This window comes from Phaseolus vulgaris, chromosome 3 (genome assembly GCF_000499845.2).
Source record: "Phaseolus vulgaris cultivar G19833 chromosome 3, P. vulgaris v2.0, whole genome shotgun sequence".
Lineage (NCBI taxonomy): Eukaryota > Viridiplantae > Streptophyta > Magnoliopsida > Fabales > Fabaceae > Phaseolus > Phaseolus vulgaris.
The window spans coordinates 6,183,530-6,196,436 of record NC_023757.2 but is presented as its reverse complement, the minus strand read 5'-3'; the positions used below and the strand labels follow the sequence as shown (position 1 = coordinate 6,196,436).

The following is a 12,907-nucleotide window of genomic DNA, read 5'->3' as shown; positions in this document are numbered from 1 at the left end:
GACGAGAAGAATCCCAGCTTATCACATAGTCATCTGCCCGACCGAAGGAAGAAGAAGAAGACTTCAACAGTTCTCTAGGTCCCATCTCCCTAGCAGGAACAATATCATTTTTCTTTTATAAATAAATGAACATTTTAATTACAGTTATGCTAATGTGCAAGTTTGAGAAAAAATAATGGTCCAATAGTCTAATCGTCGTTAAAAGTTGGAGAAATGATGACGAATGTACAACAACCATCATTAAAAGTCGTGTATGGGAGAAACGATGACGATTAAACTAAAAATCGACATCAAATGTTCTTTTAATATCCTAAAACTATGAACTCTTCCCTTCCATGAGAAGTCCAAAATCTTCTACACAAACTCTCTTATTCTCGTGCACGAATCATCATTGTTGTTCAATGTGTGTTGCCTCCGTTGGTTCGTCATTGTCATTGGTGTCTCCGGTGCCACTAGGTTGTATCATCAGTCTTCATTGTTGATTCGTCACTATCACTGTTAGTTCGTAGCAGTCACTGTTGGTTTATCGTCGTTGATGGTTTCCTTGGGTTGCATTTTGTTGTCTGCACCACAACACACCGCTCACTAGTTCCCCTCGACCTACTCCCCATTCTAGGTCCATCTTGCCTCGGTCCAGGCCCATCATTGACGCGGTCCAACTCCAACATTGTCTCGGTTCCGCTTCACCACTATTGTTTCACTGCTCTCGTATCACGCGACACCACATGCCCCACCCCACTGCCCCCATCCTAACCCTGGTCCTGTGCCAATCTAGGTTGGGTTTTGCAATATATAATTGATTTTTATGTTATTTACATGTTGTTATATTAGATAGTTTTTATTTTGGTTGAGCACGATGATTTTGAGTCTGGGTATGTCTGATCCACAATAATCTTGTTTAGAATTTTATGAAATTCGTAGTTTCATGGTATTTGTTCAATTTATTTTTATGCATACATAATGGGGTGGTTTTAATCAACCAACTCCTTTATATCCTCGACAAGCGAACTGAGTCAACTATAATACATTTGAGGGTTGTCATATCCACAGGGAATTAATGTTTATCATAGTAGATATTTCTTTTAATATGAAGTGATATGTAAACAAAGGTTGATTGCATATATTTTGTAAATAACTAACTATAATAATATTACTATAATATTTAGATTGAGAGGTGTAGCTTTGACAAAACAATGGAGTAAAGAAATGACAATATAGCACAAATGTTTGGATTAAAAGAGCTTTGTGAACTTCTCTTGTTATTGTTATTTATGAATGTAATGTTTTTTCAGACTCATTATTCCTTATGGCCAAACCTAGACAATTCTTCATGCGAGGTTATCCAGACACAATAAGCCATTGTTATAGATTATTTATGCATTAAGATGGAGCAATTCACCATAGTGTCGGCTCCACGCTCTGCGCCCATTGAGTCCTATGGCTGGTTACATAGGGTTCAAATACATAAAATATCCTTTTGGCCTCATTCATGCTCTATGGACAATGAATGGTCGTTCCTCACCATTGAGCATTGCACATTACCAAACCCAAGGAATTTGAATTTCAAAGAAAAACAAAACATTCATAAATAATAATAACTTAAGAAATATCACATCGGTATTCAATTCCGACAAGGTAAGTGATAAAGGACCATCAAAAGCCACCATACAAAAGAATAAAAAACAAATGAGCTCTCTATTGTAGAAATAACTTGTATAGAATCCATGAATTTTACTTTCCTTTAAAAGAGTATTTTGTAGATGAAATAAGGATACACTAGAAACCCTAACTTGTCACACAAATAAGGGCTTCTAGAGCACCTTAGAAGAGTGCATATGGTTTCCTTAAGCCACCATACTCACCATAGTTAAGTCTACCTAACTAGAATTATGGTAGCTTAAGGAGCAAGCCTCCTTCATCTATGAAAATCTACAATTCACACATGTATTCAGATTTGCATATTGTTGAATGAAGTTTTTAGAATTGAAGCTCATTCTCTCCCAAATCTCTCTTGCTAGTGAGCCTCTTTGGCCTAGTGAACTTAGGAAGGTTGGCCAAAGCTCCTTCTCCTTCATTGCACCATCAAACCTACCCTAGCACTTCTCATCTGTTTGGTGCCATCATCCTCACCCCATTTTGTTGCATCTCCATTCATTCCTCCAACTAAGAGCTTGGACTACATCAGGTGGATCAGAGCACACCCAAGGTCCTTTGGCCAAGCTAAGTCATCTTACACAAAAAATAATAATTCTGTCCAATCTTTTTTTTCACTGTTCATGCTTGTCTTGGTTGTTTCTTCCATAATTCTTTGTTTTCAACCATTTATAATCATTTTTCACCAATTATTTTCTATCTCCATCTTATTAAACACTTTTCCACCGTTCATTTTTTGTGAGACCTTCATCAAACACCTTTCTTGGTCATCCGCTACACAACCTTCACTTTGTTCGGTTTGTTCACTTTTTAATTGTTCTTACTGTTTTCTTGCATTGTTTCGTTTATATTACTCTCCCATGCTTTCTCCTTATTTTCCACCATTTGAAACAAACTTTTCCACTAATCAAATTCAGCGCACTTTGCATCATACAATTCCAGTGAGTTTCGTTGCCTATCCTTGTTGTTCTTCACATGTTCTTGTTATTTTTTTTTTCCGTTTGATCGGTTCCTTTTGTATTTTCTTTGAGTTTTCACCGTTTAATATGTGTTGTGTGTAATTCCCTTGGTTTGTATTATGTTTTGTTTGGTTTAATCTTGCTCAAAATCATTCACACACTGTCTGCACCTCACCTTGCCCAAACAATGTTGTTCTTGCGTTTTTTCCTTAATTCCTCTTGTGTTTCTTGTTAATTATGTTTTTGTGAGAATTTACGTGTTATCTTCTATGTTGTTCCCTTTGCATGTCACTTATCACATCCCAATATTTCCTAATCTTGTCAAAATTATTCATGTGTTGTTGTTGTATGCAATGTGTTTGATAAAATTCTCTAGGTGCACACAAATTATTTGCTTAAAGTCTTGCTTTTGTTTTGCCTAAGTCTTTCATTTGGTTTGTATTGTGTTGTCAAATCTTGAGTATCCTAACTTGCTATTAGTTCATTGGTGAGTTTTGTGCATATTTTTCTCCCTATTTCTTGAAGTTTGTCCATTTGCTTCCATTAGGTTTCTATTCAGTTTCCAGAATTTTATGCTTTGCACTCAGTTTGCAAAATTTATCTTCATCATAGTTTGTCTACAAATATTATGAAAATTTGTGTGTCACCATCAATATGTTACCAATGATCTGTAAAAAAAGGCACATCCTATAAATCCTAACTTGTCACACAAATAAGGACTTCTAGAGCACCTTAGAAGAGTACATATAGCTTCCTTAAGTCACCATACTCACCATAATTAAATCTACTTAACTAGAGTTATGGCAGCTTAAGGAGCAAGCCACATTCATCTATGAAAACCCTACAATTCACACATGTATTCATATTTGCATATTATTGAATGAAGTATTCAGAATTGAAGCTCATTCTCTCCCAAATCTCTATTGCTAGTGAGCCTCTTTGGCCTAGTGAACTTAAAAAGATTGGTCAAACCTCCAAAACCCTAGCACCTTTCATTCGTTTGGTGCCATTATCTTCACTCCATTCTGCTGCATTTCTATTCATTCCTCCAACCAAGAGCTTGGACTACATCAATAAGTATAACAACTCATAATGAAATCTTACAGTGAATGTTCAAGTATGAGAAGCTAAAGAACAATAAACATGGATCTTTGAATGTTGTAGGTCAGCTTATGCTCCTAATCCTTTTCTCCAAAGGCTTCTCTAGACTTCATCCTTAAGGCTTTCTTATAATATCTCTCTTATGCATCTCAATACCTCTCTTACTCTTAGTGGCTATTTATATATTTTTAGAATGAAGCTCCAAGGGATTCAACAGATTTGGCTTCCAATCAACGTATGCTAATTCGCTCAACGAATTGGCTTTCTTCATGCTAAAGTAAGCTTTGGGCTTCTAGGGATTCTCAAATTTAGGGATCTATAAGGGGTTCGCTTCCAAGCTAAGCCTAGTTCTGGTCTTTCTTATCCATGAAGTAATTTTGGCTTGGGCTTGGCTTCAAGCGAAATCCCTTTCTCTCTAATTTTGGTGCATGTGGGCTTCTAGCCTTTCTTGAACGAATTTTTTCTTTCTTCACGGTGAAGGATTATCTGTGCTCAACTCTTTTGGTTTCGCTCAGCCTTTTATACTTTGGTTATCTTTAATTCTTCTAGCCTTAATTCGCTCAACGTATTTGGAAGCGTTCAATGTTTTTCAGTGTTTTTTGAAGCTTATTATTTGCACTCAATTTGTTGATTGTCTTAAGATTTTTTTATGTGATCCATGTTATGTGCTAGCTTTTGAACATCAAATTTAACACAAAACCCGTTCAAGATTTTGAAATCACTTACCTTTTTGTCTCATTTCTTTGTGGCTCTCTCAACTTTCAAGGTAGGTGCTCAATTGATGCAAAGACTTAGATTCTTGAGTGAACTTCTACAGTGTGTACCGCACCTCAGTGTGCTTCACTTTAGACTCTTATGCCTTTTGAATCATGTTAGTACAACAACTCGTGACTTATCAAACAATATCAAATCATTCACTACCAATACATTATATGTTTTGCTATTCTATTTACACACAACAATTTTAAAGTTAACACACATTTAACTTAACAAAATTACTAAACTCTAAATAAAAATTTAAAGAAAACAACCCACATGCAAAAAAAAATAAAAATTCAACGCCTGAACACAAATGTAGTTGGTTCTCTCATTTTTGAGTTGTTGAATTTTGAATTCAACCATTTCCAAATCACAAAAGCTTTTTTGTCATATTCATAAAGGAAAACATGCTTCAGATGAGGAGGCAATGTTTTTATTTCAACCTTCATCGATTTTTGGTTGTCCTCCACTTTCAAACATATAACATTTCATCTTGATTGACATTGATGCATATATAAAAATCATTCATATCGATTCTTCGCATGCAAAATTATTAAGATAGTCTCCTAAATATAGATTTCTCGCATATTTATAAAAACTCCTTATCTACGAATAGATGTTATAAAGCAATTAAAATTTCAAATATATTCCTAGCATTCAAATATGTTAAGCATTATCATTTAGGTCAGATGCTTAGAAGTGCTTTCCAGTCAAATCTAAGGATCAAAATCTTGAATAGTTTCAAGCTTTGAGAATAAAATGATAATATCAATCATCAATCAAGAATTGAATATTATAGATAAATATCACCTCAATACATAACAGTTTGAACATATTACTCTCAATCCAAAAGAAAGAATTAGCCTTTAGGGTTTCCTCCCAATGATGTCTAGGGTTATGCCTCACGCCTTTTATTTAATCTAATTGAGCTTGAGCTAAGTGACATATTTATTCATAATATATTCTTTTGCTTCATCTCTACTTAAATTCCTGAAAATAACACCAAATTGGGAATAAATCGTTCTTATTCATCTCAATCTAAAAATATGTAAAAAAGTTTAAATTCCTAAATTAGAGGTTGAATTATAATTATTTTATCAATTAAAGTCCATAAGTGTTTATCTTGTATGAAATATTATTGAATTATGGCTTTTATTAGCATGCCCGAATTTTTTTATTGAAAACTAAGCAAATATTACTCTCAAAACTCCAAAATCTTTGAAAATTAAAAAAAAAATTACATATAAAATAAAATCAATCATCATAAATAACCTCTTTCTTTATATTAATTACTGGTTTTTCTTAGTGACATTTTGTTTTTCCTTCCTCTTCCACCTACTCTCTCCAAAAGATATGATTCTAAGCTCTATAGAAACCCAATCAATAAAATTCAAAACTAAATTAGTGAGCCATTAACTATTCTATCACTTAATCATAAAGTAAAAACAACATCTCAAGTCTTAGATTTCTTCTAGTAGACACATGGCAGCACCACCAAAGACACAATACATAAATCAACAAAAGCAACACAATAGTAAATGACACATAAATGAAGAAAAGTTAGTTGATACTTTAATTTAAGGACAAAACATAACTACAGTTTTGTAAGAGGGTTTATTGCAGTTCTACAATTAGAATTGAAGTTTTCTATAAAAAAAAAAATCTATGTTGACCTTTAAACCAAATATTTACAATGACAATTACCAAAGTGAAACTCTAATTCATACATCTATCAGATACAAATTAATTTTGAAACTGTAAATTAATTTGGAACCTCTAATTGATACATGCATCAGATACAGATTTATTTTGAAACTATGATTGACACATCCATCAAATAAAACTTAATTAAACCAAACTTTCATAATGGGAAAAACTTAAATTAAATAAGATAACATATATAGAAAATGCATCCATCTGATACAAATTGATTTTGAAACTATAAAAGCTTGAGAAATGGAATTTGGATGTAGAGAACGTAAACAAAACAAAACTAGATTTTGAGTATCGGGAAATAATTGAAAAACTTGTTAAACTTGGAATAGAAAAAAAAAAGTATGTATAAAGTGCATTGTGATTTTACCAGCAAATGCAATTGAAGAACACATTCAACAAAACACCTAAACACACCAGAAAATCACCTTTCGACTTTCATCCCTTAAACCTGGAAATTGTTTTCTATCCATTTTCAACATGAAAACCCTAAAAATAAGTGTTGTAAAATACGTAAATGTGATGTTCCAATTATGAACCTGGGTGGAGTGTGAGCAATGTGGAGTTTGAGCGGGATCAAGTGTTAGCAAGTGCGTTCTTGATTTGGTTTGGGAATTAGGATTTTACATTCTTTGATTTTCCTAGTTTTAAAATCAAGTTTCTTGTCGGTCTTTGAGGTGTTTCATTATAATCAACAAAAATTCAAGATATGTTGGAGTAAGCATATTGAATTATCATTGCACCACTGATAAGTGCATAATTTTAGTAGAATCCATAGGTTAAAAGACATGTAAAATAAGAAGAATTTGTACAAATATCAGCCAGAAGCATGTCAAAACACTCCAACCACAACTGCACATGAAGAACATGAAGAGAAGAATGAAATTGTAGAGAATTGTGAAGAAAAGAAGCAAACAGGTTAGAGAATGGTTTAGGGTTTAGAATTTAAGGTTTACTCAAATTCTCCCTATGAAGAATGGTTCAACAGATTGAAAATTTCCAAAAGGCTAGGCGCATCCCCATATGCTGAGTGAATTTGAGCCAGCATAATTAAAGAATTCCAAAAAAAAATGGTTGAGCAAAACCAAAAGGACCGAGTGAATAAAGTCCTTAACCATGAAGAAAGCCCAAAATTGCTCAGCAAGGGCTTAAGCCAAAATGAACATGATTTCTCTTGGAGCCTAAGTCAAGCCAATTCTATCTCATGACTAAGATTTGGCAGGATCTCGAGCAAATTCCTAACTTTGGAATCTCAAGAAGGCCAAGGATTGAATATTTAAGCCCAAAAAGAGTACTTAAAGATGAAGAAAGCCAATATGCTGAGTGAATTGACATACGCCAAGCAAATCACTAATCTCATTGAATCCCTTTGAATCCTAATTCTAAAATCTATAAATAGGGACCTTGTGGCAGTGTTCTAAGCATAGAGAGGTTTCAAGAAATCAAGAGATAGAGAAACACAAAGGTTAAAAGGATAAAGTGAGATCAGAAAGAGGTTTAGACTCAAAGAGTCTAAAACTTCATAATCCAATCAGGCTACAAGGCCAAAAACTCTGAAGAAGTGAATGTCCAATCTTTGGAGAAAGGAATCTTGAAGCCAAGTTGGTAACAAAATTCAAGGATCCATGTTTGTTGAGTTTAACTTCTCATCCTAAGCTTTACTATAAGATTTCATCATGAGTTTCTAAATCTATATTGTTGGGATTGGATGACAATGTGATATTTTTGGAGTTATTCTTCTTTATATATGTATGTTTCTCTTTTATATTCAAATTCTTTTGGTCTAATAGTGTGCTTAATGTTCGATGGTAAGGAACGACCATTGATTGTCCATAGCGCATGAATGTTACCGAAAGGTGATTTCATGTTTCTAAACCCTATTCATACAGCCATATGATTCAATGGTCGTAAAGCGCGGAGCTAAGACTATGGAGAATTGTTCCATATTAATGCAGAGGTAAGTCATAACAATGGCTTATTGCTTTAAATAACCTTGTGCGAGGAATCAACTTGGTTTGGCCAAAACAAGAACAACGAATTTGAACAAAACATTGCATTTATAAATAACAATAACAAAGAAGATTCACAATGTTATTCCAATTTCAACATTGTGCTATATTGTTATTTTCTTGCTTCAGCTATTTCTCTAACACTTCTCCTCTCAATCTAAATATATATTAGAGTTATTATTACTATAGTTATTATCTATAAGTATTATATGAAAATTATCTTCAAATTTTAAAAGATAATTGTACTTTGATATCATTAATTCCCTATTAGTTGTACTATAGTTGACCCAATCCACTTGCCAAATAAAAGTACAAAGATTTAATTGAACTAAGAATTGATTTTTACAAATGACCCATCACCACATGTGCATATACTTCTAATGATATATTAAAGAAAATGGAAAATAAATATGATTTAAATGCCTATGCTTTAAAAAAACATGATTTGAAATATGATTTAAATATCCACATTTTAAAAAAGTGGTCTAGGTACCATATTTTATTAAATGTTGCTCATAATTATTATGTTTAATAACATGTTGCTTAAAACAAATAGCAACATTTTTGTTATATGTTTTGCCCTAATGGTAAATAAAATTTACTTTTTATCCAACACCTAAAAAATTCCTTATTCCTATTTTTTACAACAATTTTTTAACCATTAATATATGAGTTTGACAGAAAATAAAAAATAACATTGTGGTGATTTTTTAATAATAAAATTTGAATGATTGTATTTTTCAGTTAATAAAATTTTCAATTTAAATTATAAAATATTCATATTTTGTCTCAAATAAATTACTTAGACTCTTAAATGTATTACCGAGATCATTATAAACATGGTTTAAAACTTCTAACCATTATTTTAGTATTTCTTTATTAATTAATTTTTTCAAGTCATTTATTTTTAAATATAATACAATAATTATGTTTTTAATCTATACACCATTGCCAATTTTTTTATTTTGTAATATAACCCTAAATTTAAAAGAATAAGTATTTACATTTTAAAACAAAATTCAAAATTAAAAGGTTATTCACAAATATTAAGAATTTTTCCATGCAGATTTTAAATTTATTTCAAATATTTTTAAGTTATTTAACACATGCATTAAATTAAAAACTACAGTTTTAAAAAAATATATAAAAAACTGAAAAAAAAAATTTAACTTAATAAAAAAGTAATTGTGTGTGATTTCTCAACATAAAAAAAATGATTTTTAACTTTTTAATTTTAAAAATTATTTTAATATTTTGTATTTTATTTATATTTTTATTAAAAAATTAATTTTTTTTAAAAAGTTATTATAAATATTAATATTTTGTTGTAGATGTAAAATAAGAAGGTATCAAAATATGATTAAAAAAAATGTGTTAAGAAATTGATTCCCTATGTATTTCTCCACATGAATGGTAAAAAATCTGTTATTTTTGTGTAAATAAAATTGTTATTAGGGTTCAACTTTTGTTTGGTATTCAAAAGAAAGTCGAAAGTTGGTGCCATTTATTCCAATGTTTCAGTTTATTGTTGAGGATAAGAAGCTATTGGTTGGGGCTTTTTGTTTAGGTGCTTGAAATTGGGTCCAAGGGAGAGACAATCGTTTGGCTTTGTAGTGTTCATTGGGTGTTTGTGAAATTGCTGAAGTGAAGCTTGTTCATCCCTTTCCCTTGTGGGTTATGCTTCTCAGCAATTCCAGTCAGTTATTCTCTCTGCCTTGAATGCACTTCAAATGTAACTTCTGTTTTTGAGAAAGTAATCATTTTCAATGGTTTTAGGAATCACTATGAATATGACTATGTCAGTTTCTAATGCCAAGGGAATAACTACTGCAGCTCCAAGAGATTGTCATTTGCTCAAGCCTAACCCTTTATCTTCCCTTAGTTCACTCCATTCTCTCCAGGTATATGTTATCTGAAGCTTTGTTTATTTCCCTCATTCTCCGTTGAATTGGTATTGGCTTCTATAACAAGAGAACCATTAACTGCCTTTGGGAAATTTTTTAATTTATTGATCAAATTCTGGCATGAGGTCTCTGAATTTGGGGAAATAGTTCTTCTTATTGTGTACCCTGGTTTTAAATTTTAACCGTTGGTTTTCATATACGCACTCACTCTTTACGATTAGTGTTGTTGAGTCATGATTGTTATTTCATTCTGACTTTCTTTAGCAGTATGGTAGCAGGAAGATTAGAGTTCCTGTGATTATTAGAATTCGACCAGAGAGATTTTGTCAATATGTGCTTACTGTCAGGAATGAAGTGCCGCAAAATGCTGATTTTCCACGGCAGTTTTCGAGAAGAGAGAAGAAACCTTTTCCAGTTCCCATTATAGAACTACGACGAGCAGCTAGGGAGAGGATGAAGAAGATGAAAGATGAGCCTAGAAAACCTATGGGTGCACCCAAGAATGGGTTGCTAGTGAAGAACCTTATACCGACTGCGTATAATGTGTATAATGCTAGGATCACTTTGATTAACAATCTGAAGAAGCTGCTCAAAGTAGTTCCTGTGCATGCTTGTGGGTAATTATATGTCTTCATATTCTCTAGTATACTTTCTGGTTAACGTGGAATAATTTTAGTGCTGGTTCACAAATAAATGTTTCATGCCTTTGTTCTGATTGAGTGAATGCTACAGAGATCAATGTTGCTTCTGGCCTCAGAAGATATTCCAGCATTTACACTTTGTTTAAAATCATACTTACATCATTGTAAACCTTATATGTTGCTTCACATTTCTGCTTTTAACTGTGGTGTATCTAGAACCTGAATCAGATATTACCAATACCTCCTATAATTTTTCATAATAGTGGGTGATTTATAGTTTCTTTTTCTTCATCTTCAAGAAAACAAAGTTTGCATACTTAGACCTTTGTGAATCTTATACCCCTAATGAAAATGGATGGTATGGTTCATAGGAAGACTTCTAGTTCCACTGGCTTCCTTTTTAGTCCTTACTGATATTGTACTCTGCATGGACATTTTCATGGTAAGCATGCTTGCAGGAACTTCAAGATTGAGGGGGTTCATTGAGGTTGAAGCATAGTCACTATATAGGTCATTTGAAAAGCTATCCTAATGTTCGCAAAGATTAAGTTTGAATTTTGTTTGAGTAACGATATATCATTGATTCATTCTAGTACTTTATAAAGTATTAAATGAAAAGTTGAATGCATTCAATATCTTGAAATTATAAAATGCACTCAATCCTTTTTTCATTTTGCAAGTTGAAAGATTTTTCGGAAGGTCTTGTAAAAGGATTTAGTATTATTCTTTCTTTTATATTTTGAGCCCAAAGAATCCATTGATGTGCGTTTTCAACTGGCACATAAAAAAACATTTCAGCAGCAACAGTAGCTACCTTCCCAACATGTCATTTGTGGTTACTTACTAGGCTAGTCTTATTGAACATGGTAACCTAATCTGAGTGATTTTTATTTACTATCGTATTTTAATGCACGTGACAAAAAATTTATATTCATCTCATGCTTATTTACCACCTCCCCCTCCCTCCCCTGGTATGTGATTTTACAAATACAGAGTGTCTGTTGCTATTAAAATGTCCATTACCAACTTGCTACTCTTGTTTAATTAACTTTATAAAATAGTTAATTATTAGTTTGATTAATAATTAATAAAGAAAAAGGTGCTTTACATATTTTTTTTAGTATGAGTCACAATCAACAATTGATTCTCCCTTGCAAATAAATGTAAGTTAATGCCTTATACTGAAGAAAGAAGTTATGACATATTCTGAAGTATCTTAATACTGGAATACTATGCAGGTGGTGCAGTGAAATCCATGTAGGACCTGTTGGACATCCATTCAAGTCATGTAAAGGTGCACAGGCCAACATCCGCAAGGGGCTCCACGAATGGTCAAATGCATACGTTGAAGACATATTAACACCAATTGAAGCCTATCACCTCTTTGATCGCCTTGGAAAGCGGATTACTCATGATGAGAGATTCCAAATCCCTCGAATTCCAGCGTTGGTTGAGCTCTGCATTCAAGCTGGTGTTCAAATTCCAGAGTTTCCCACAAAAAGGAGAAGAAAACCTATAATCCGTATTGGGAGGAAGGAATTCATCGATGCTGATGAAAGTGAACTGCCGGATGAAGTCCCCGAGGGCCCTTTAAAACCATTACTAGCTGAAATACCTGATGCAGAAACAGTTGCTCCATTAGACAATGAACTAGTCCCTCTTGCAGATGAAACAATCCAAGCATGGGAACAGATGAGAAAAGGTGCAAAGAAACTAATGAGAATGTACAATGTAAGGGTATGTGGATATTGCCCAGAAGTTCATGTGGGTGCCCAGGGTCACAAAGCTCAAAACTGTGGAGCCCATAAACACCAACAACGTAATGGGCAGCATGGTTGGCAATCTGCAGTTCTGGATGATTTGATCCCACCTAGATTTGTGTGGCATGTTCCTGATGTAAACGTGCCACTAGATCGAGAGCTTAGGAACTTTTATGGGCAGGCACCTGCTGTAGTGGAAATGTGCATTCAGGCTGGTGCTTCCTTACCAGAAGAATATAAATCGACCATGCGGCTGGATGTGGGGATCCCATCAACTCCCAAAGAAGCTGACATGGTGGTTTGAGAAGAACTGCTATTGTATACAAACCCCAACTTTTGAATATACTGTAATTTGTAACAAACTGAATGCAATGGTAATTTATTTGTTTAAGAACTGGAATGGCATCA

General features: G+C 33.1%; 1 protein-coding gene across 6 annotated transcripts; it reads left to right on the top strand.

Moving 5' to 3' along the window:
• Positions 1 to 9,666: 9,666 nt before the first annotated feature.
• On the top strand, positions 9,667 to 12,893 carry LOC137806443 (APO protein 2, chloroplastic-like). 6 transcript variants are annotated; one of them, XM_068606576.1, is made up of 4 exons: positions 9,667 to 9,926; positions 10,028 to 10,095; positions 10,363 to 10,715; positions 11,978 to 12,893. In XM_068606576.1, the coding sequence occupies exons 1-4, from the start codon at positions 9,914 to 9,916 to the stop codon at positions 12,801 to 12,803; spliced, it is 1,260 nt and encodes a 419-aa protein (XP_068462677.1). In that variant the 5' UTR covers positions 9,667 to 9,913; the 3' UTR covers positions 12,804 to 12,893. The 6 variants fall into 6 exon arrangements, with proteins under 6 accessions (XP_068462677.1, XP_068462674.1, XP_068462673.1 ...); XM_068606573.1 differs by having other exon boundaries at positions 9,677 to 9,890; positions 9,971 to 10,095; positions 10,366 to 10,715; XM_068606572.1 differs by having other exon boundaries at positions 9,682 to 9,890; positions 9,971 to 10,095.
• Positions 12,894 to 12,907: the final 14 nt, after the last annotated feature.

Excerpts from the sequence above, each read along its gene's own strand:
- LOC137806443 (XM_068606572.1), top strand. Across the intron at positions 10,096-10,362 it reads GTTCACTCCATTCTCTCCAG|CAGTATGGTAGCAGGAAGAT; the intron begins GTATATGTTATC and ends GACTTTCTTTAG. Across the intron at positions 10,716-11,977 it reads GTTCCTGTGCATGCTTGTGG|GTGGTGCAGTGAAATCCATG; the intron begins GTAATTATATGT and ends AATACTATGCAG.